Source organism: Siniperca chuatsi, linkage group LG23 (assembly GCF_020085105.1).
Source record: "Siniperca chuatsi isolate FFG_IHB_CAS linkage group LG23, ASM2008510v1, whole genome shotgun sequence".
Taxonomy (NCBI): domain Eukaryota; kingdom Metazoa; phylum Chordata; class Actinopteri; order Centrarchiformes; family Sinipercidae; genus Siniperca; species Siniperca chuatsi.
This window is the reverse complement of record NC_058064.1, coordinates 7729187-7751219: the sequence shown is the minus strand read 5'-3', so window position 1 is coordinate 7751219 and position 22033 is coordinate 7729187. Positions and strand designations below refer to the sequence as shown.

Sequence of the window (22033 nt, the reverse complement as noted above, 5' to 3'; positions counted from 1 at the left end):
CTCACTGATACGCTGCTGGTCCGGTCAGTGGGCCAGGACTGGAAACGTTCTCCATCCACGACTGCAAAAAAAAAAAAAAACCTCAGCAGCACTCACTCTCTCCCATCACATCACATCACATCACACACATCTCAGCGAGCTCCCACTGACGATGACTGCGAAAAACAGACACAAGAGCAGCTCGAGCGAAAAGAGCGCCGCAGCCATCCAAGATGACGCGTCGAAGAAAAGCCAAAAGAGCACCAGTAACGGGGTGAGTGGCCCCGCACCTCAGGGGCCACGGTCAGGGAGCTGCCTCGGCCTTCTTCTGACCACAGTGTTTTATATTGCGTTAATAGGCGCTGCAGGGTTTGCCGCTTTTTATTTACAGCAAGTAGTGGAAGAAATCCGCCAGACAACCGCCAGGCATGAGGAGAGCGCACTGCAAAACGCGGAGCTGAGCAGTAAAATGGAGAGCGTCGTTCAACAGGTAGGTAGAAAATGAGATGAATCAATGGGGAGAAGTAGTGTGGATGACTTCAGCAGGGGTTCCCAAACTTTCTCATAACTCCCAGTAAAATAGAAACTATATGTAGACAATGCATACCTTTGTTAGACATAACTTTGTGTACAATTACATAACCGCCCATATGGTTGTTGCACTGTATGTGCTGTTGGGGGTTGGGTTGGGTAGGTTTGGTGAACCACAGTGATGGATTTTGTGACGTCCTTATACTTTTTCATTGAGCAAACGTCCAACAAGTTAAAAAAAAAAGTTTCAGACTTGTTGAAAATAAATAATTTCTACAATGTTTTCTATTTTTTGTTTTGTTTGGTTAAAGATTCACGTGAATAAATTGTTCAGTGTTTTTACATGTAAACTGCGGGCTTATATAATTGAAGCCCTCTCCTGTTTAATTCATTATTTTCCTCATTCCTGTACTGATCTTTCTGAATGGTAGGTATACTGTGTATAAGCAGTCTAAACTATACTGAAGATGTAATACAAATATTTACCACCACTGACTTCAGTTATGTGATGACTCAACTCTACTTGTGCATATGTATAGGTGCAATATGTTTGTTGTGCTAATTTACTCTGGGTGAGAGCTCACTTCTACAGTTCTCATGGTAACACAGAGGAACGATGATGGTCAGTAATAACCAAGGTGTTCACATACCACAGCCATAAAAAAAATCTAATTTTTATCTCTTTCCTGTCTGTCTTTTTCTTACCTAAGTGAGAATTTGAAACCTTATATATTACACATTTACTTTTTGAGCAAATTAATTTCAGTTAGGCGTAGTTCTGTGCAAGCACAACTCAAAGGTTGTTGTTTTTTTCACCACAATAGTAGGCTACCCTTTCCAAATACAGAAAAGGCTAGTAAGTGGACCTTGAGTTAACATTCTTTTGTCACACTATTCCTAAGGTAAAAAAATTAACTTCCATAATCATTAAAAATTTTGTAATTTGCCCATAAACTTTCAAATATTACACAAATTGAATATGCAACAACATACTGGGTTTTTTAATATGGAAAAATATGCAAAATGTATTTTTTTTTAGCATATTCGGTGAGTGTAATATTTGAAAGCTTCAGAAAAGTAGTTACAGTAGTTTTACAAAATAATGTTACATCAGGCTGGCTTTCAACCGCATTGCATGGTCTTCATCAGTAAATGGATGTGTCTCAGTCGACTGAGCCAACTCCGTTACAACTGGGACGACTCAATTCACTGATGAAGACAATGAAATCCATTGAAAGCTCTGGAAAAGGTTATTTAAGTGGACCTTGGTGGAGAATTTTTGAATTTTTTCAAACTGCAAAAGTGAGGTTTGGTTGCACTTTTGTAAAGAACTTATAAACTGCACTAACATGATAATAAAATAAAACGGTGTGGATATTCATCACTGTCCAGTGAAAACCAAGTATCTTCAAATTTGTATATTTGTGTAATAAGCGTTACTTTGGGTTGAGAAAATTCTTCAACTTCCTAAGCTAAATAAACTATTAAAAAACCCGCTGGATCATCTGAAAAATGCACAAAGCTGATAACATTGCTGTGTTTCTTTGCTCCTGAAAAGTTGCGGAGATACATGGTTTTCACAGGACACTGACAATTTGCAGTTATTGTATTGGAGTTGTATTGTGTTAAAATGGATGCAAATGCACACTTATCCTGTATGTTTTCCTGTCTTGTTGTACAGGTGGAGTCTCTGAGGAGTGTTGTGGACGGGCTGGAGTCGTCACTGGGCATCACACGGGTGGAGCTGGAGGGGGCCATCAGCCGGATGAAGAGGGGCGAGGTGGAGACGAGGAGGGTGGAGGAGGCCCTTCAGAAGCTCCAGAACGATCTACTCAGGGACCTTTCGGAGGGCATCAACGAGGTGAAGGAGGCCCGAGAGAGGGACTTCTCTTCTCTGGAGAAGACTGTGGAGGAGCGTCTGGCTGAGGTGAGTCAGTCCATCACAGCCAGCGTGACGGAGTTCACTGAAGCTCAGGGCGAGGCGCAGAGCCAGATGGCTGATCTCAAGGCCCGTCTGGGTGACATGGAAGACCCCGCGCTCATCAAACAGGAGCTCTCTGCAATTGTTGATGCTGTAGCTGAAATCAGAACAGCCAAACAGGCTTCTGATGTCTCAGCTGATTCACTCAGGGAGCAGATAGGTGCTGTGAGGACAGAGCTCCAGACTCGTAACCAGGAAGTAGCCTCACTGTCTCAGGAAGTTGAAACAGTGAGGTCAGTAGTGCAAGAGAATGTTGGGAGTCTGAGGCAGTCACTGTCCGCAGCAGAGGCCGGTGTCCAGGTTCTGAAAGACAAAAGCGTGACACTGGAAAGCAGCGTGGAGCAGGCCGCTGATGCTGTTCGTAATGTGGAAAAGCTGGCGAATGAAGCAGCTGCTCAGGTCAAGAAAAGATCAGACGACCTGGAAGCCAGAGTTAAAGCATCAGAGGAGAGTGGAGATTCACTGTCAGCATCAGTATCAGACATCACTACCAAAGTGGAATCACTATTCGCCAAATACGACACCCATGAAAGCACTCTAGCTGCACAGGGGCAGGCTGTGGAGAAAGTCAAAACTGGCTTGGAGCAGGAGATGGAGGCACTGAAAAGCAGTTTAGGGGAGCTCCAGTCCAACATTGCCGCTCTGAGTGGTGCCCAGACCAAGCTTACTTCGAAGGACTCCAACCTGGATCAGCAGGTGAAGGACTTGGAGGAGAGGCTCGCCGCTCTGGAGGGCAGCAGTAGCAGCGTGAAACCAGAGCAGCTGCAGAGCTTAAGAAGCATAGTAGCTGGCTTGGAAGACAAAGCAGCCAAGCTAGAAGGCCACGATCAGGCTATTTCTACTCTTCAGAAAGCTCTGCAGGAAACCACACAGACACTGGAGGGCTTATCCAAAGCCAATGGCATGAAGGGAATGTAGGGATTTTTAGTTAGCAATGTGACATCGGGATACCAAAACATGGACAACAATAAAGATTCCCAAAGGGTGACCATAACCCACTTTTCCTATTTTCTAAAAGAATTATTTCTCACACTTGATGGTTGATGTCACGATGTTGCACGTTTTAGTAGAAAAGTAGCAAATGTGAGGATAACTGGGTTAGGTCAGGAGAGAGGGGCAGAGCTGGACTGATCTGTGAATTCAAATCCACGCTCATTCTGCACTGTAGTTTTGTGTTTTTTATATTTTTCTTTGTTAGATGTTACATTTTCTGTGCCAAGGCTGTTTTTTGGAAAACCAAGCAAATGTAATAATAAGCTCTTTTTGAGCACTACTTTGTTTACTTACTCTATGTGTGTGTGTTTTTTTTTAACAAGAATAAAAACTCTTGTTGACCCAAAGCTGTGAAGAATTATTTCTTGGTGTGAACTTATGATTTGTTGCTTTCCTTTAGCTGCCTTTATTGTTACATCATGGATGACACAATAATTGTATGGGAGGGATGGAAATGTACACTTACTGATAGGCATTATACACCCAAGTGCTGCAAAAATTAAAGTTAAAACCCAAATAGTAATTCCATCTCAATTGCATAATTCATATTTCTCTGTTGAGTTTTGAATACAACAAATAATTCTGAATTTATTGAGTAACCTCTCACATAAAGCTCCATTTATTATCAGCACCACATTATTTATAATGTGACAAATAAATAAATAATATAATGTCACATACTACACATGTAAAACTTTGCTGAGGAGTCAAGCAGATGACCTCTCCACCTCCTAAAGACTGAATACAACACGCTGAGCTCTTTCATCTGCACACAGCAGTGACAGATAACATGTCATTTTCCTCTTTGGATGTTGAGTTTTGACTCCAGGTGTTCTGCAGAAATGTGTTTCCTTGTTGAATGCCTGTGGCTGCAGTTGTGTTGCAACTTCACCAGAACACTTCAAAGTTATATGTGTAAGTTATATTTAGCTGGCAGGCATTTGGACGCTAACAAACCCTTTAAGGAATGTAGAAGCCCCAGCAGATGCAATGAACATAGCTTACATAGCTTTGGTAACAAACTGGATTTTCAAGTCTTGAAATACATCATTGGTAAAGGTGAAGAGCTTTTGTCTGGGGTGCAACATACTCTATGAACCATGAAGTATTATGTGGTTAAATGGCAAAAAGCTGCTTTAAATGTACGCAAACTTTGGTATTTGAGGTAGAGAAAACTGGGGCTTGAGGTGATATTACAAAACCATGTAAAGTTTGAAGAGTCAACTGGAATTCCTTGCAGACGTTTCACCATTCATCTGAAGCTTTATTTGTCGACTAATACTAAATATCTTGTGACCTGTTTGCATGATTTTCCTCATAGACAAATCACAATTTGTGGTATTTCCAATGAGGTTGCTGATAGCTAATATTTTGTGTATGGATGTCTGGCACAACTTGCAGTAGTCTTAAGGGGTCAAAACTCCAGCAACTCTTGTTTGTAAAGAACAACTTCTACACCAAGTGTTGCTTGATAGTTTGACATTTTGGGGAATATATGCTTATTCGCTTTCATGCATAGATTTAGATGAGAAGATCGATACCACTCTCAAGTCTGCAAGTTAAATATGAAGCTAAAGCCAGCAGCCAGTTAGCTTAGCTTAGCATAAAGACTGGAAACAGGCTGAAACAGCTAGCTTGGCTCTGTTCAAATGTAACAAAATCCGCACAGAGGCACCTCTCAAGCTCACTAATTGACATGTTATATCTTGTTTGTTTAATATGTACAAAAAAGAAACTGTAAAAAAACGACTTTTTCACCATTTTACAGGGATTATGTGATGGACAATTTCTCGGCCAGGACCAGAAACTTTAGCTACAGTGTAACCCAGTAACAGCAGTAGCTGTTTTCCCCTTTTTCCAGTCTGCTGGCTGTAACTTCATATTTACCACACAGACACGAGTGGTGGCATTTATGCAGTATTTAAGAAAGCAAATAAATGTCTAACGATTCCCTTGAGCCAATATTTTATTCCCATACCGAATGTCTTCAAAAATGACCATATTAATGCCAAAATATTACATTTGTCTACATTTCCTCCACATTTCCAGAGCCTCTAAAAAACACCAGACATGAAAAACTCTGATGCGACCTGAGAAAATAAAGTAAGTATGTGGAGTCAGATCAAAATGTGGCAACAGAATCAGTTCACAGTGGCAAAACAATAAACCAGTCAAATCTCAACCAGGTAACTCTAATATAGCTGGACAGGAGCCAACAAAGGAAACAATTGTTGTCATAAGCAAACTTCAAAAACATGTTACAACTTTTAGAAATGCTGACAGACTGGCAGCTAGATTGTTCACACTCATACTTCTTAATGGGTTCGGGTTACCAGCTTTGTGCTTTAAGGCAGATCAGACCATCAAAGTTTGGTTGACAAAGTTTCATATTTATTTAATTTTTAATAAAAAGGTTTATTTCAAGCAGTAGTATGACAGTTGACCAGATGTAATTGCTGAGCAAAAAAGCCAAAAGAAGAAAACCTTGATCTGTCTCCACTCGTCTGAGGTTTCTCATGTTGGCCTGTGCATCTCTCCAATATCAGATATATCAGCTATTTCATGAACCTGTTTAGTTGTAACACTTAAATCTCCCTCTACTGCAGTGAGGTTAGCCAATGTCTGTCTAAGCTCAGAGATCTCCTGCTCTCTCTTAGTAAGATCATCTGCCAGTCTTCCAATCCGCAGAGTCAGATCTGACAGCTGAGGCTCAAACGCCCCGAAGTCCCTCTTAATGGCAGCAACTTTTGGTTTAAGGTCACTGGCGAAGGTCACTGTTCTTATCAGACGAGCTCTGCCACTCTCTAGCTCCCTCAAGCGCTCAGAGATCTGTTTGTCAGCAGTGGTGAGTTCAGGGATGCGTCTGCGGAGCTGCTCTATGGCCTGACTGTTGCGTTCGGATGCAGCGCGGAGATTTGAGACTCGGTCAATGCTGCTGGCCAGCACATCCCCGATGCGTTTGACCATGCTGCGCTCCACCTGAGTGGCCTTGTCCTCCAGCTCCCCCACCTGAGTCAGCAGAGACTCCAGCTCAGACTGCAGGCCGTCCATCCTGCGCACATCTGTCCTCACTGACGCCACCTACAGGGGGGAATACAGAAGAACAGAGGCCGAGAAAGCCATTTTCAAATAGCAACAGGAAAAAGTTATTTTTCTCAGAGGGGGGTCTGCGACAAAAAAATAAGGGTTTCACCTTAGCTAAATAAATCTGTCTAGATTTACTATGTGCTGATTAAATTCTGATGTCGGATGTCTCTTCTACGGCAACTGAAGGTAATAATGAATAAATAACTCTCCTGAACAGAAGCAACAGCAGAAATCAGGATATTTAAATTCCTAATTTACCCTTCACTATTATTTGGAGGTGCCAAATTGAAAAGTTGCCTTGTGTACCTATTGTGACTCTTTTTATGTCTGGTGTATTTGTGCCAGAAAAAATTGGAATTTTACAATTTTTAGAGCTGTAATGATTAGTCGAAAATTAATCGTCACCTATTTTGATGATCGAATAATCGCTTTAGTAATAATTTTAGCAAAAACGACACATTTGAAACTTTTGAGATCTGGACTTGAAACTTTCCAGTGTCGTATGTGATAGTAAACTGAATGTCTTTGGATGTTGGACTGTTGATCGGACAAAACAAGACATCTGAAGACGTCACCTTGGGCATTTTTCACCATTTTGTTAATTGAATTTTGTTCCCTGCATCTGGAATTACAGGTGGCACAAAGGACATGATTTTTTCCCAGTGACTCACCTCTCTTTTCTCACTAGAAACAGTAAAATAGTTCTGTATCGACAATTAAACAATCTGACATACCTTGTTGGCAAAGTCCTTTGCGATGGCTGAGGTGCGTTCTTCAATCTGTCCCATGGCGTCTCTCAGTGCGATCAGGCTGGTCTGAAGCAGAGCTCGTTTCTCAGTCAACCCAGAGGCCCACTCTTTCAGCCGAGTCACGTCCTGCTCAAAACCCTCCAGTTGAGGCTGCAGAGCCCCCCGCTGACCCCCGAGAGCCTGCAGCATCGGCTGGATGCTCTCGCACTGAAACAGGACATACAGTACGTGGATTGATAGATACAACAGCCATATGTTGTGAGGTGTTTGTTATTTAAAGAAATCATACATTACAAAACATCATTTCAGGTGATTTCCCTTTATGAAAAACACAGTAGAGAAACTCGTGCCTCGGTACACAAGAGGATTAAATACAAATAAGACCTTTTCAATAAAAAAAGGTGATTTTATTAAATAAGTTCAGTGATGAAATGATTACCGTGCTTTCAACAGGTGAAACCAAAGTCAGATGGAAATGTACAATAATAGTCATCAAAAACATGATTTATTATACATCTATAAAAGCGCTTCCTCTACCAAATCTAAGGCAACACTGACAGAGATGTAGTTTAGGGCTGCAACTAATGATTGTTTTTGTTATTGATTTTAGGAATTGTGAAAAATCATATTTTCCTAACGCACAAGGTGATGTCATCAAATTGCTTGTTTTTCCCCAAACAACTGTCCAAAACCTAAAAATATTCAGTTACCTACTGAAAAACAGCAAATCCGCAAAATTCAGAAGCTACAACTAGAGAATGTTGGGAACTTTTGCAAGAAAAATGATGATCTGACGATTAATTGATTGTCAAAATAGTTGCCAATTATTTTCATTATTCATTATTATAGTCGATCAACCAATTGATTAATCGACTAAGCGTTTCAGCTCTAATGTATTTACATCTGGTAAGAATGGCTATCAGTGCAAATGGCTGGCTTGAGAGTAATGAGGCATGTTTTATACAATTACTAAAGAAACCTGAAGGTGTAACTCCACATTAAACAAATATTAAAATACATTTTTGATTGTACTTGTATAATACAGTGCATGTATACCAGAGTTCATGTTCAGTGAACTTTTATGCAATGATAGTCACAATTTTCTGACATGAAATTGAGGTATACATTTAGAAAAAAACATTAATACTGAACTTTAACAGCCTTTTACAGCAAATAGTAAGACAGGGCCGCTCCTTTTCCCTAGTCGACTCAAAACAATGACATCATTCAGTGAGGTCATCATAAAGGTGTTGAGTTGTTTCATCATCTTTTCCCCACTCCTCCTCCTCCTCATCGTCTTTCCATCCGTCTTCCTCTAGAGTGTCAGAGTCCTTTTGGCTGTCGACTGCATTTTCCCTCAGCACCATGGTGAGTTCACGGACCGCCTCTTTAACCACCGACAACTCATTCTTCATCTTGAGGATGCTGTTTTGAGCCTGCAGGGTGTCCAGCTCCTGTCTGATCTCAAGGATTTCATTCAGTGCTTTCAGCATGCTGTCCTCAGTCCCAAACACCTGTAACGTCACCTCTTCCAGCCGTTTCTCCGCCCCGCTCAGGTCACCCCCCAGCCTCAGGATGGAGCGCACCGCCGCCTCTACCTGGGGCAGGTGCTCTTCACACTCCTGCGCCCTGGGAATGTGCTCCTGGAGCTGAGACCTGAGCTCAGCCTCCCTCTTGTTCAGGCTGCTGATGTGCTCCTCCAGGTTGTGGATCTGCTTGGTGTTCCAGTCCAGCTGATCCTGCGCTCGCTTGGCGTCATCTTCCTCTGCGCGCTCCATAGCTCTGGCGTTCCTCTTTGTGCTGTCCTCGAGCTCCTCCAACCTCTCCGCCAGCGACCGGGCCCTCCGCTCAGCCTCGTTCACCCGCTCTGTGGCTCCGGTGTGAGCTTCCCGTGACTCTGCCTTGAGGGCGGCCAGGTCAGAGGTGATGGCTGCCAGACGCTGCTGCCACGTCTCCGTCACGTTGAGGAAGTGGGCGTTGACCATCTGCAGATCACGGGAGGCAGAGTTCTCATCGGCCTGCATCGCCATGACAGCAGCGTGGAGGATGGAGATGTCCTGCTGGAGTCGTGTCGCCAAGGAGATGGTGGAGAGCGCCTCCTGTAGGTCATCCTCAGAGGCGGCAAGCTGCAGCCGCAACACAAAACAGGAGGGCTGTTTCTGTGGGAGCTCTAAGGTCCTCGGCATTCATAATAGATACAGCAGGAAACAAAGCGCATGCAGACACAAAGGCATTGTATACACGATGCAAAAAAGACGATTTGTGCTTTTCTTTTCTACAAAAACACAAACAACATTTTGCATGCAGAGGGTGCAGGGATTTATGTAATGTATGGCAGTGGTTTCCAACACTTTTGATTTGAGACCCCTTACAAGAAAGCATAGTCTGCTTGTGACCCCCACTGTCAGAGGTCGCATATGTTTATGAGCTGTGAGAGGTGTTTTTGCCCCTCCCCAGGCTGTCCCATTTGAATCATTTTTATGGGGCTGAATAGGTAAAACTATCCAAAAGCAAAGATACAAGAAAAATCAGAACATTAAACTAATTTTGTGTAGCAAAAATACAGTTCCCCCAGGTTGGGAACCAGTCATTTACCCACTGTACTTATTTCCCTTCTCACTAAACCAAATTAAAACTATGTACCAAAATTACACTTAACTTGTAATTCTAACTTTAAAACTAAAAATGAAAACAAACTAAAGGATTCTTGCGTTTTCACACAAACTTAAACATAATTTCACCCAAATTACACAAAGAAAAAACACATATTTCACCAATTACCTTGAGTGATATTTAGCCACGCAGATAGTTTGGATTGTATTTGCCCAATATCTGTCTTTAAGACTTCTGCCTCCACCCCAATACAACTGAGATGCATGGAATTTAATTAGTGGTGCAAAAACGTCCCTATTACTCTGAATAATCCAAAGTTTATGTCAGGGCTCTTTCTTCAGTAGAAAGCAGTTCCAGTGAAAACTATTTATTTTTTAATGCTGTGAGCACAGCAAATTAAATTCCATTCACCTCCATTGTATTGGGGTGCCAGAAACCAATATCTCAAAACCTGGAAACATAAAACCAAAATTGTCTGCAGACTAGATACCACTAGGGCTTAATTGCGCAAGTTTTGTTTAGTTTTTTGTAATTTGGGTGAACTGACCCTTCAAAGTTCCCATCCCTCAAAGCATCTCAAGACTTACGTACCTTTTTAGAAACCTTTAGGACTTCTTCCTCCATGTCGAACAGACTTGAAGTTTTTCCGTGCAAAAATCTGTACTTTTCTTCAATTTTGGAAAACCTCTCATTCTGTTGTAGCACCACCCTGAAACCCAGAAAAACATAAAAACTTTAGTAGAGGACCATGAGACACAAACTCAAAAAAATGTATACATATATCAGGTTTGTTGACTTACCAACTCAGAGCCCCGCATGCTGCAAGCGACAATAAGCACATTATACTTCTAATATCCAAACTCGAATACGCTTTATTTGCTCCTGCGTTGTTTCCAGCTTCCGTCTTCACTTTTTGTGCTCCATTTGTAGCCGACGTTTCGGACACTTCATCACTTTGCTTCTGTGACTGCGTCTTCTTCCTCTGCTTTACTTCAGTAGGCATTTTAGCACACTGGCACACTGTTGGCAACTTTTACTGTGAAGGAATTCAACAGGCCTAACAGTAAAAAAAAAAAAAAAAAAAAAAAAAATAACCAGCTATTCGTTACGTTGCAGAGTAAAACAAAACACTTCTTTCAAAGATAAGTTCATAATGTAGGACACTAAAAACACAAAAAAGGATAATTAACAGCTGGGTTTTGAGTATTTTACCGCTATAACTATCCTTCTGCTTTACCTTGTTTCTTTGGAAAAATGCCGCCTTCAAGTGCTCCTCGTAAGCTCGTACAAACACCACCAGCTGAATTGCTTACACCAAAACTGTATCTGTAACAAATAAAGCCCTTGGATGGATGTTTTATCTTTTACCTCAAGTGATAGTGGTTTTATAAAAAATCAAATTGCAATTTTTTCAGTGGCGTTTGCCAATTTGTTTGATCGTTATACTGAGCTACAATCTTAACACTTATAGTTCCCACAACGCAGGAGGCAACCTAAACGCCCCGGCCAGCCACGTAAGCGGCTGCCAGCATTTGTCCTGAGGGTGGCCATGCTGGATTAATGATGTCCTTCAAGTAAAGCTGAAACAATTAATCGATTAAGTGATTAGTCGATGGAAAATTAAGTGGCAACAATTAATAACAATTAATAGCAAATTAAGTCATTTATCAAGCAAAAATATCCAAACAACTCCTCATTCCAGCCTCTCCAATGTGAGGATTTGCTGCTTTTTTCTGTTTATATCATTGTAAATAGAATATTTTGGGGGTTTGGACTGTGGGAAGGAGAACACAAGACGTTTGAAGACATCAACTTGGACTTTTTGGACATTACATTGATATTTTTGATATTACATTTTTTTTTTTTTTACAAACTAAACTATTAATCAATAAATCAGCACAGATAAACACACATTTCTTGGCAGTGCAGGCACAGAATGACCAGTCAAAAGAGCTTAGGCACAAGCCATTTATTTGGCATGTTTCCAAAAAATGTTACTTACATTTTGAGTGTCAAAATATGTCAAAACTTTATTCTCAGTAGCTTTCTATAAACGGTAATTCAAAGCCCCATACAACATTGTATGTAGCAGTTCTCAGTCTATTAAACAGTTTTTACTGAACAATTATGTTATTCCATTGATATTTAATGGGTGGGTTCCAGTATGTCTTGTATTCAGGATGTGTCAGTCAGCATGTCCTATTAACTACAAGGGCCATGCAAATTACACAAGCTACTATTCTTTTATGTAACAATTAACAATATTCAACAGCAGAAGACACAAGCAATCTTACAAACATCAACAAAATACAAAAGTCTAACATGGACGCATCGTCAACTTAGAAGCAAAGGTTCAGTTGCAATACAGTACATTCAAGCAAAAGCTGCCACGTGCAATTTCTAACAAATTATGTGCAAAAAGGTAACTAGATGACTCCACAATATTGCAACATGAGGGCGTGTTAATCAGAGATCTTTGGACTAAGGCATAGAGTGATGGAGTAAACAAATATTTGGTCATTAAAGGATCTACAACTTTGCCCTTGCCCTCTTTTAGTGTTTCATATTTAACAACTCAAATCAAACTCCTGAGAAGCATAAACAGTACAGCAATTGCTTATCATCCTGTTCCCGATCAGGGTTTTAAAAACCTTAACTCTGCACAATTAGATATCTGAAGTAGCATTTTTAGCATCATGGCAAACTTTACCTAAATGCTAAAGCACAAGCCGGAGAGATATCAAGCTGCTTTTCTATTGCTTTGAAATGCCAAATCCAAAATCACAATATAGCACCACCTGTAATGCTACTTGTGCCAAATTAAAAGCTCTGATGTATTTGACAGAATTAAAGATATAACCTGGACCTTGGCAGTATACAACAGCAACAAAAAAAAAATCACTTTGAAGGCTTTAAAAAGGATTGTTTACATTCACAAGTGGACTTGTGTTGAGGTACAGTGGGGCCTGAAAGCTACATACAGGTCCCACCGCATCAGCAAATACTAGCCTTGAAGAGTTTTAAGTGCCATTAAATTAAATACCACCGCAGATGTGTGAACACAAATACCATCAAAAAGCAGCTACATATTCAAAAACATAACGTCATCAAAATGTTGCCCATATTCTTGATTACAATGTCTTAAAGTCTCTAATTCCAAGCAACTGGACTCAGAAAAACAACAGAATTTAACACAGTGCAACTGACCTACATTGAGCACAGTCATTCTAGTGCTTTAGTGATTAAGGTTGATTGCGTAACAGGTTGTCATCTGCTTTTTTATTTATTTTTTTTTTTAAAAAGGAACAGACTTAGATGAGAAGATTGATAGCACTCTCACGTCTCTCTGTTAAATATAAGGCTACAGCCAACAGCTGGTGAGCTTAGCTTAGCTTAAAAAGTGGAAACAGTGGAAAACAGCTAGCCTGGCTCTGTCCAAAGGTAATAAAATCCATACTAAAAGCCATAGTGTTGGTAGGCAGATTTGTTACCTTCAGACAGAACCAGGCTAGCTGTTTCCCCCTGTTTCCAGTCTTTATGCTAAGCTAAGATAACCAGCTGCTGGCTAGCTTCATATTAAACTGACAGATATAAGACTGGTATCAGTCATTGTCATCTAAAACTCAGCAAGAAAGCGAATGAGCATATTTCCAAAAATGTCGGACCTTTCCTTTAAACGTACTTTTTGATAGCCTCTTAGGCTTCATGCCATCTTGTCGTTTTCTAACTACAGATGCATGGCCTACAAAAACAAAGAAAAACATGATATATTATATATTATATTCGCATGATAATGAAACTTATGTGCTATGAGGCCAATTTCAATTTACTCAACTATAGGCAATTAGATAATATATGTCTGGTCCCCCCAAGGCCTCTTTATCAGGTTTTGGTCCAGTTTGTGGAAGAGCAAACATAAGTGCACTTTGGGGACGGAAAGGACACTTCAAACCTGTGGGAATGTGCAAAAAAGCACAATACGACGCTACAGAGTGCATGTGATGAGCGAATTTGTTAACCAATTAAAAACTTACAAATGAATTGTCTCCACCGCTTAGGGTATTTTTTTTCACCTCATCAACTAATGGAATCAAAAAGCAAATCCCTCCTTCAAAACACCATAAATCTTCTCAGACTGCTACATAAAGTATTTCTAAAGCAAACTAAGTAATACACTGCAAACTACTGCAAACTGAACTATACACATAGATGTCCCTTCAAAATGCCTGCAGGGGAACATAATTCTACTGAAAATATTGTGCTTCGGTCATCTTGATTCGAACAACTGTTGTAATTACATTATCTAATAAAAAACTAGATATAGACGTATACAGGGTTATTTGGGGGTAAATTTGGATGAAGATTTGCCATCAGCACTGATTGATATTTCTCCTTCTTTCACTCCCCAGATGAGTAACCACCACTCACTGGGAAACTTATCTGACTCTGTTAAACTGAGGACGACTATGAAAGCGCTGAATCCAAGAGGAGGCACACCATGACTCAAGAACTGTAGTGATCCTGGAAAAAGAAAAAGACAATACATTATTAGAACTTGATGTTTAAGATGTTTATATGATCTTGATTCAAGTGTTGTATTTCTGACCGACCTGAATTGTGCTAACTACGCCACTGGCCATGACGGAGAGTTTTCCTGCGACTGAGCGCACTCCCAGTTTGAGCTGTGACATGTCAGGAGCGCTGGGCAGCACGTTGGTCAGACGGTACGAACTCGCTGTGAACACAAGACAAACAAAGAAAGTCAAGCAGACAGACAGAACAACGGGCCTCACGCAAGATACGCTCACATTAACGGATTTGTTCTTAAGTGGCTCATATGAGTGATTTAAGAGAATTTGTGGCGTCCAAGTCTTGCATGGACAGTCTGCCTCTGTCCACGGGGAAAAAACACTTTTGAACTAAGAACTAGTATAATGCCTTTATCTGAATGAATGTGGAGTTTAAATATGTTACAGAAATCAACTAAAACGATATCATCATCATCATCATCCTGGCTTGGCAATTTACTGAGAGGTTCAACCTTTTGTTTCTTTTTTTAAAAAGGTCCAGTGTGTAGGACTTAGTGGCATCTAGTAGTGAAATTGCAGTTTGCAACCATTTGAATACCATTTGCATCACCCTCCCTTTCCAAACATGTAGGAGAAACTATGGTGGCTGCAAAACTCGCGAAGGGTCGTATCTAAAGCCAGTGTTTGGTTTGCCCGTTCTGGGCTACTGTAGAAACATGGCAGTGCAACATGGCGACCTCCGTGGATAAAAACGGCTTATTCTAAGGTAACGAAAACACAACAATTCTTATTTTCAGGTGATTATACACTAATGAAAACATACTTATAAATATTATATGCCATTTCTGCCAATAGCTCCTCCTAAATGTTACATACTGGACCTTTAATTTTTATAAATTTATTGGCATATTTTGGCATGGCAGCTACTACATACATACATGTCAGTAGTTGCTAAGAGAGTTCTTTCACTCTGACAGCTGCTTCAGGGTCTTTAAGCAGGTTGTTGTCAGAGGGAACATCCTCTGCTGCACCCGACAGTGTAACTTCAGATACTGTACAGGCTAATCTCTCAAGGCGCATTTAAAGTGGCATTCATCATATTTGTTTGTGCAGTTAACAGTTTGCTAAATCCAAGGGTAAAGCACCCGTACGAGCAACCCTTTAGGATAAGAATATCAAAATGTTTTTGCATGAGGCTAAATGCGTCTTTGTGTAATTACACATACATTTATATTTATCAATAACATGACTTTAAATGGTAAGTAAATCATATATTGAATAGTTTGTGCAAAGGCAGTGATGGTGCAGTAGTCTCTTACCAGTCTGTTTCTTTGGATCATCAAAAAGGTCTGCTGAACTTATTGATGCACTCCCAGAAAATCTTTCCAGTCGTGTTTTGGCCTCGTACTAAAGAAAAGAAATACAGACACATGTTTAAATGTTTCCAACAGTAGTTGTTCTGGGAACATTCAAGCTCAGTTCGTGCTCATAATGTCAACTAGAGGTCTTCACAGGTTCACTCGGTTCTGAGAAACCAAGACCCGACAGGTCCGACTGGTCCAAATTATACTGATTCTAATCGGGTCGGGTACAGTCTTGTTTAACTGGGTCGCGGGTCTTTATATCAATATGTCAATTACTGAGTGGATATGAATAGATCCCAGTGGAATCAGTATCATATAATCATATAATCATAATCACTGCGGAAGAAAATGTTTTAGGAAGTGAGTAACTTATGTAAAATGCACAACACAATATATACAGTATACACAACATGTGGAAACGGTAGAATGCATGTTGTCATTGTGCACCTCGGAGTTATCTTGTTTTCCAAAGTACATGTCAGAAGAGATGGCTTTCACATCTCCAAACTTTATCCGAGCTTCTCCTGTGTCTGAGACTGGTACTGGTTCTGGTTTTCTTCTTGCTGTGGGCCTGATAACAAACAATGATTACAAATGAAAACAATTATGATATAACATAAATAACACTTACCAATAGCTGTATATTCTATTCAGTCATCAAGTGTACACACTGACACACATGAGGGACACATGAGGGAGTCAATACATTTTGTTATCATCTAACACTTTATTTTAGCAAAATTTCAGAAACAAACCTGACATTTACTCGACATGTGATATCACAAAAGCATACAAGTTTTTCCTTCATCCCATATTATAACACCTAAATACATTAGATAAAATGCATTTGGATTTGTTTTCATGTGTAAAATAAAACCTGTTAGTTTTAAATTACAATTTTCTTGAAATCATTAAACAACAGAAATTTGACAAAATGTAAGATAAAATAATCATGTGATCACAACATGATTCCACTAAATGTGATCAATGATAACTTAGAGTGCTTTGGAGTGAATGTAACAGAGCGAAAAGGTAAAATTCCTACTGTATCAAGCAACAACAGTAAGTTGTGAAAAGTCATGAGGACTCTGTCACAGTGACAGCAACAGGATGTACATGACATTAAAGCACAATATCCTACCTGTCATTCAGTGATGATATAGTGGAGCTCAAGTAGAAGTCTGGCTCTGATTTCTTGCTCTCATTCATCCAGCCTCCTCCGTTGCCTGCATCATCCCACCCCGAGGAGAAATTATCTGAGGTTTCTGTTTGATCCTCAAACCGGGACAAGACCCTAAACAAAGAAGTTCAGAATGATGTCAGGTGAAAAAATGTTGTGCATGCATTGTAATGTGTGAGAGCCAAATCAGCATGAAAAGGCAGGTTTTAAAATTCTAATTCAAAGGGCTTTGCTGCCACGATCATGTTCAGATACAGTACTGACATTAACTTAGAATATATTCAGAAAATTGTTAAAGAAAAAAACAACACAAAACACACTGTAATACTTACCAATTCAGAATATTAAATAACATGCATTTAAAACCTAATTGCAACAGCAAATATAACTGTTTTTCCTTTGAAATTATTAGCAAACATTAGAAGTAGAAAAAAAGAAAACATAGAAAATTGAAATTAAATTCTGTTGTGTGTGCACATTACCAATGAACGCAAACATGCACACACACAAAATGTACTTAACATATCAATAATAATAATAATAATAATAATAATAATAATAATAATTATTATTATTATTATTATTATTATTATTATTATTATATTATTATTATTATAAATACTACATAAATACACTTTTCTTCTGACCTAGAGCTGAAGGACCCCTCATCATCATCGTCCTCAGTGAACCGTCGTCCTTTGGTGGTCTTGGACCCCTTTGGATTCTCCTGCTGGATGATGTGCATGTCCGATGTCACAGAGTGAGACACTCCACTGCAGAGAAGAGTAGAAAACAGAGTGATAATGAGAGCAAGAAACAGAGAAATTAAAATGAATTCTTATATCAGCTACAGGATGACTAGTATTTGTCTCTTCATCATCATCATACCTCCTCATGCCTAGACCCATGCCCAGTCTCTCAGCTTGCTCTTTCTTCTTGCCCTCTAATCCCTTCATCTTCTGCTCCTCCATTTTCCTATGCTGCTCAAGATCTTTATGGGCCAGTCGCAGGGATGGAGCGCTGAGGAGTAGGAAGACAGGTGAGTTTAAAAAAAATGACAAGACAGCAGCTAACAGAAACACAAAAAATACATTTACTGACCACAAAAAGGGTAGAAAAACATCACAAATAATAAAGAAAAACAAAGATGTAAAGACACGCACATGGATTCCTCATGTTGAATGCTCTTCTTGCCAGCAGGAGTGCCCTCTTCTTTCTCTCTGAGCTTGTCGGCAGCTTGAGCCTTCTTCTCCAGCTCGGAGAAACTCTTACTGCTAACCTTGTGAGCGCCCAGACCACCCTTCTTAGAGGCCAACTAGATGCAGACACATTTGACAAAACACACTATGAATCGGTGAACACACACATACTTACGAAATGCGTTCTGTCCAACCAGAAGTTTATAGTGGTAGAATGAGGACATACTGTTTTCTTGGCAGCAGTTGGCTTCTTCTTAAGAAGAGAGGAAAGCTCTGGAGAGATTGAAGGACAGTAAAGTTACATCTTGTAAAGTTTAGCAATAATTCAGATACAAATCAATACAAATAAATACAAAATCCTAAACATGAAGAGTATAAACGAACCTGGATTTGCTTTTGGAGAAACACTCAGCATCTCCACACTAGGACCATCCTCTGGATTACCTGAGAAGGTTTAATGTATATGTGATGAGCCACATAATTGGTAGTGAGATAAATACAGCTAGTGCACATTTGTATTTTGTGGTCTTTCTATATTTTATATTGTTCAGGAGACACATTGAATACCATTATTGTCTTCCTCTTTTTCCAGGGTTAAAGGCTTCTCTGATGTGGAGGAGCTGAGACACATTTTGGGCGTGTTCAAAGTTTCTGGAACAGCCTGGGCATTAAACAGACACACATTGTAAAATTCCAAATCCCTTGTCACTGTGTAGGTATCCAACAAGCAAATGTGTGGATAAAATCACAACTAAGCAAGGCAAGCACACTCCTATACCTGTGAATGCAGACTGAAGAAATCCACCTGCTTGTCCTCTGGTGATGTTGGGGAGAGAGGAGCCTGACTATCAAGCCACAACTGTACAGAAGAAGAGCAGTGAGATGGATACAGCCATGTGTTAAAGATATATTATGCAGTATGGAGTGTGATAAGCAAAGAGGTGCTACACAGCAAGCCAAAGTTGTTGTTTTTTGATACAACCTGCAAGTGGAGGATGTTTTAGTAGGAGTAAAAAAACATGTCTGCATTACCTCAGTGCCATGGCGTCTGGTGGCTTGTGTAGCTATAGTTTTTATCTTTTCTCTGTACAGCTGAGCAGCTCGGCTGTTGTACTTTGCATTGGCAGCACTGGTTGTGCACCCATGTTGATTGAAAAATGCAATCTGCCATATGAAGGTCAGTACAGACACAGGAAAGCAGACAGGAAGAATTAAGTTAATTTAACTGTGTGTCACGCAATGCTGGGAGTTCAATCTGTTGATAGTGTGCTGATATCCTGCCTTCAGGTACTTACCGCACTGGCATTGCCTCCCACTTGCATACATCTTAGCTGAAACCACGACCAATTAAAATCCAGCTCAGTGGACCTGTGTAACACAATGTCAGAATTTGAACAAACCTTGAATTTCTATGTCACTAAATGTTTTCAAAGAGACAAACTTAGTTTCCAAAAGAAATCTCACCCTGCCATTTACCTTTTGCCTGGATTTCTCTATTCATCTTAAGAAACTTTTCTCTAATTAGGGAGTATTTCTAAAGGTCAGACATATTTTATCTGTTAGAAGTGCTGAGAAATTAATCTATGCTTTTGTGTTTTCATGACTAGATTATTGTAATTCATTATACTTTTGCCTCAGCCAAGGAGCTGTAGCTTGTCTGACGATGGCTCAAAATGCTGCAGCCCATCTTCTAACAAAGACAAAGCACAGAGAGCATATTACTCCAGTGTTGAGCCCTCTCCATTGGCTACAAGTAGAGTTTAGAATTCAATTCAAAATTTTAGTTATTATCTATCAGGCTCTACATGGTAAAGCAGTACATTTCTGACTTGTAACTTAAAATATCTACTGGATGTTCCCAGAACTCAGCTTAAAATAAAGATGAGTGTTTGCTGTATTTGCCCTTAAACCACTCACTATTAGATGATCCAATTCAACTGAAATTTAAATTGTTTGCAAATTATATTTTGTTACTAGCCTGTTTGGTATTTCTTCCTAAATCCTTTTATTGCGACACACTTTTGTTTTTAAAAGGGATATATCAATAAGTCCTGACTTACCTGATAAAGGACAGGTGCACTCCAAGAGACCTGTGTGTCCCAGAGCAATCTATACATAGGAATACACCATAGGTGATGCTGGCCCAACTGGGGTTTTTAACTGAGCAGTCAAAGCAAGCCTAGCGGGCAGAGAGCACAGAAAATGCATAAAAATAAAGCTTTATCTCAAAATATAAACAGATAGGGCAACTGACATTTTAATGAAACAGTTAAGACTGAAGTCGATATGTTCCAACTCCCTCCTCAAGATCACATGTTCAAAATCAATTAAAGAGACGTGGACGTTTGTCAGATTAAAACAACAACTGAGTAACCATGAAGGTCTGAAGTGCATGTTGCCTGTGAAATTAGCTGGCTTAGATAGCTGCAGATTCAAACAGCTGTTGGTGATGTGGGTTGAATTTCGCAATAAATTAAGTGGTAGAGCAAAAGGCACACTACCTTTATGCTTATCATTCAGGATGTTTGCATTACGGTCTTTTTTCCCTACAGTACCAAAGGCTTTGACGAAGCTTAAAGCAAACGTAAATTAAGCCTAAACAAACACGACTAATGTCAACTGTCAAAATGTAGCTAGCTAGGCTGTCAACCACTTGGCTAGCGTTACGTATGTTTACAAGTCTTCAAGTTTTCTGACATATTATTCTCTTGTAAATGTTACCAGGGCACAATTTGAGTTTGTCAACAAAACCGACCGATTTTCTACATGACACGCATCAGCTAGTTAATTGTTAAATTAAGCTGGTAAGTTAAAGCTAGCCTTGGCGTTTCTCAAAGTGCGACGTGTCAGATATATATTTAAGCTAACTTCCTTGTTAAAGAGAGTCACGTTAGACCGTCTGCCGTTTGAAACTCACCTTATTAGTAGGAATGGAGCGAAGTCGCTTAAAAATGGCTGAAATTTCCTGCTTGCTGGGCTCTGACATTGTTCTGTCTGTTGGTAATACCTGGCGGTTAAAGAAGTAGCATAAAAAAACAGCCCTGTGTTTTCCTCGATAATAACCGAATACGACACGTCAGTAGGGGAACATCATGGTCTGGCTCTGATTGGATAAAAATGACTCGTGGTTATGTTATTGTAGCAAGGGCTTCTGGGTAATGAAGTTCACCTTTACGTTTGACGGTTCAGTTGTGTTTTCACAGTGGTGGAGGAAGTATTTAGATCCGTTATTCAAGTTTTAAAAGTAAAAGTACTTTTTGTGAAGGATGGCTTTATGTTTATAAACATTTTACACAAATGTAATTACTGTTTAAGCTATAGATATGCTTGAGAGGGCTTTATGGTATTAGATCAACTTTTAATTCATCTAAATGACACAAATATAATTAAAATCTCTTACCCCTCTACTTTTGAAGTGAGTTCAACTCATAGCTTTTAGCAAAATGTATGAGATATTTTTGCCTTTTGGGTAACTTCACATATTTAAACCCTTTACCACTGAAATGTTATTAATTATTGTCAAAAATGTGTAACACTAGAATGGAAATCAGAAGACCCTTCGCCAGTTGGAATGTGGATTTATCTGCAAGATACAGACTACAAACATCAGACAAATAAAAACTATTTTTATAATATCTCTAAAAATGTGTGGAATTGAAGCACAACGTTGCACAAACTCCACCACTTGTAGGATTCCATGGTTAAGTTTGGTGTATTGAATTTCGTAAAGTTAAATTCAAGCATTTTAGTGCTGCTTATTTGTACACTCTGCAACCAACAGAACTGTACAACTCACCTATTGACATCAAATGGTATAATTAACAATAT

At 39.7% G+C, this 22033-nt stretch overlaps 3 protein-coding genes across 5 annotated transcripts; 1 reads left to right on the top strand and 2 right to left on the bottom strand.

Annotated features, from left to right (window-relative positions):
• Positions 1-3831, top strand: ckap4 (cytoskeleton associated protein 4). Its single transcript, XM_044186649.1, has 2 exons — positions 1-469; positions 2192-3831. The coding sequence occupies exons 1-2, from the start codon at positions 152-154 to the stop codon at positions 3407-3409; spliced, it is 1536 nt and encodes a 511-aa protein (XP_044042584.1). The 5' UTR covers positions 1-151; the 3' UTR covers positions 3410-3831.
• A 1601-nt stretch (positions 3832-5432) lies between these two features.
• LOC122871283 (IKBKB interacting protein) lies at positions 5433-11472 on the bottom strand. Of its 2 annotated transcripts, none has more exons than XM_044186210.1 (4): positions 10734-11447; positions 10525-10642; positions 7306-7527; positions 5433-6565 (listed from the first exon to the last, which is right to left on the bottom strand). In XM_044186210.1, the coding sequence occupies exons 1-4, from the start codon at positions 10934-10936 to the stop codon at positions 5999-6001; spliced, it is 1110 nt and encodes a 369-aa protein (XP_044042145.1). In that variant the 5' UTR covers positions 10937-11447; the 3' UTR covers positions 5433-5998. The 2 variants fall into 2 exon arrangements, with proteins under 2 accessions (XP_044042145.1, XP_044042144.1); XM_044186209.1 differs by lacking the exons at positions 5433-6565; positions 7306-7527 and adding an exon at positions 7706-9446 and having other exon boundaries at positions 10734-10990; positions 11171-11472.
• Positions 11473-11887: 415 nt separating this feature from the next.
• On the bottom strand, positions 11888-21311 carry arfgap3 (ADP-ribosylation factor GTPase activating protein 3). Of its 2 annotated transcripts, XM_044186208.1 has the most exons (16): positions 21123-21310; positions 20266-20384; positions 19501-19573; positions 19238-19369; positions 18984-19064; positions 18773-18866; positions 18590-18649; positions 18432-18478; positions 18170-18321; positions 17895-18026; positions 17654-17779; positions 16968-17120; positions 16274-16397; positions 15782-15869; positions 14544-14668; positions 11888-14454 (listed from the first exon to the last, which is right to left on the bottom strand). In XM_044186208.1, the coding sequence occupies exons 1-16, from the start codon at positions 21189-21191 to the stop codon at positions 14437-14439; spliced, it is 1593 nt and encodes a 530-aa protein (XP_044042143.1). In that variant the 5' UTR covers positions 21192-21310; the 3' UTR covers positions 11888-14436. The 2 variants fall into 2 exon arrangements, with proteins under 2 accessions (XP_044042143.1, XP_044042142.1); XM_044186207.1 differs by lacking the exon at positions 11888-14454 and having other exon boundaries at positions 14520-14668; positions 21123-21311.
• Between the last annotated feature and the right edge of the window lie 722 nt (positions 21312-22033).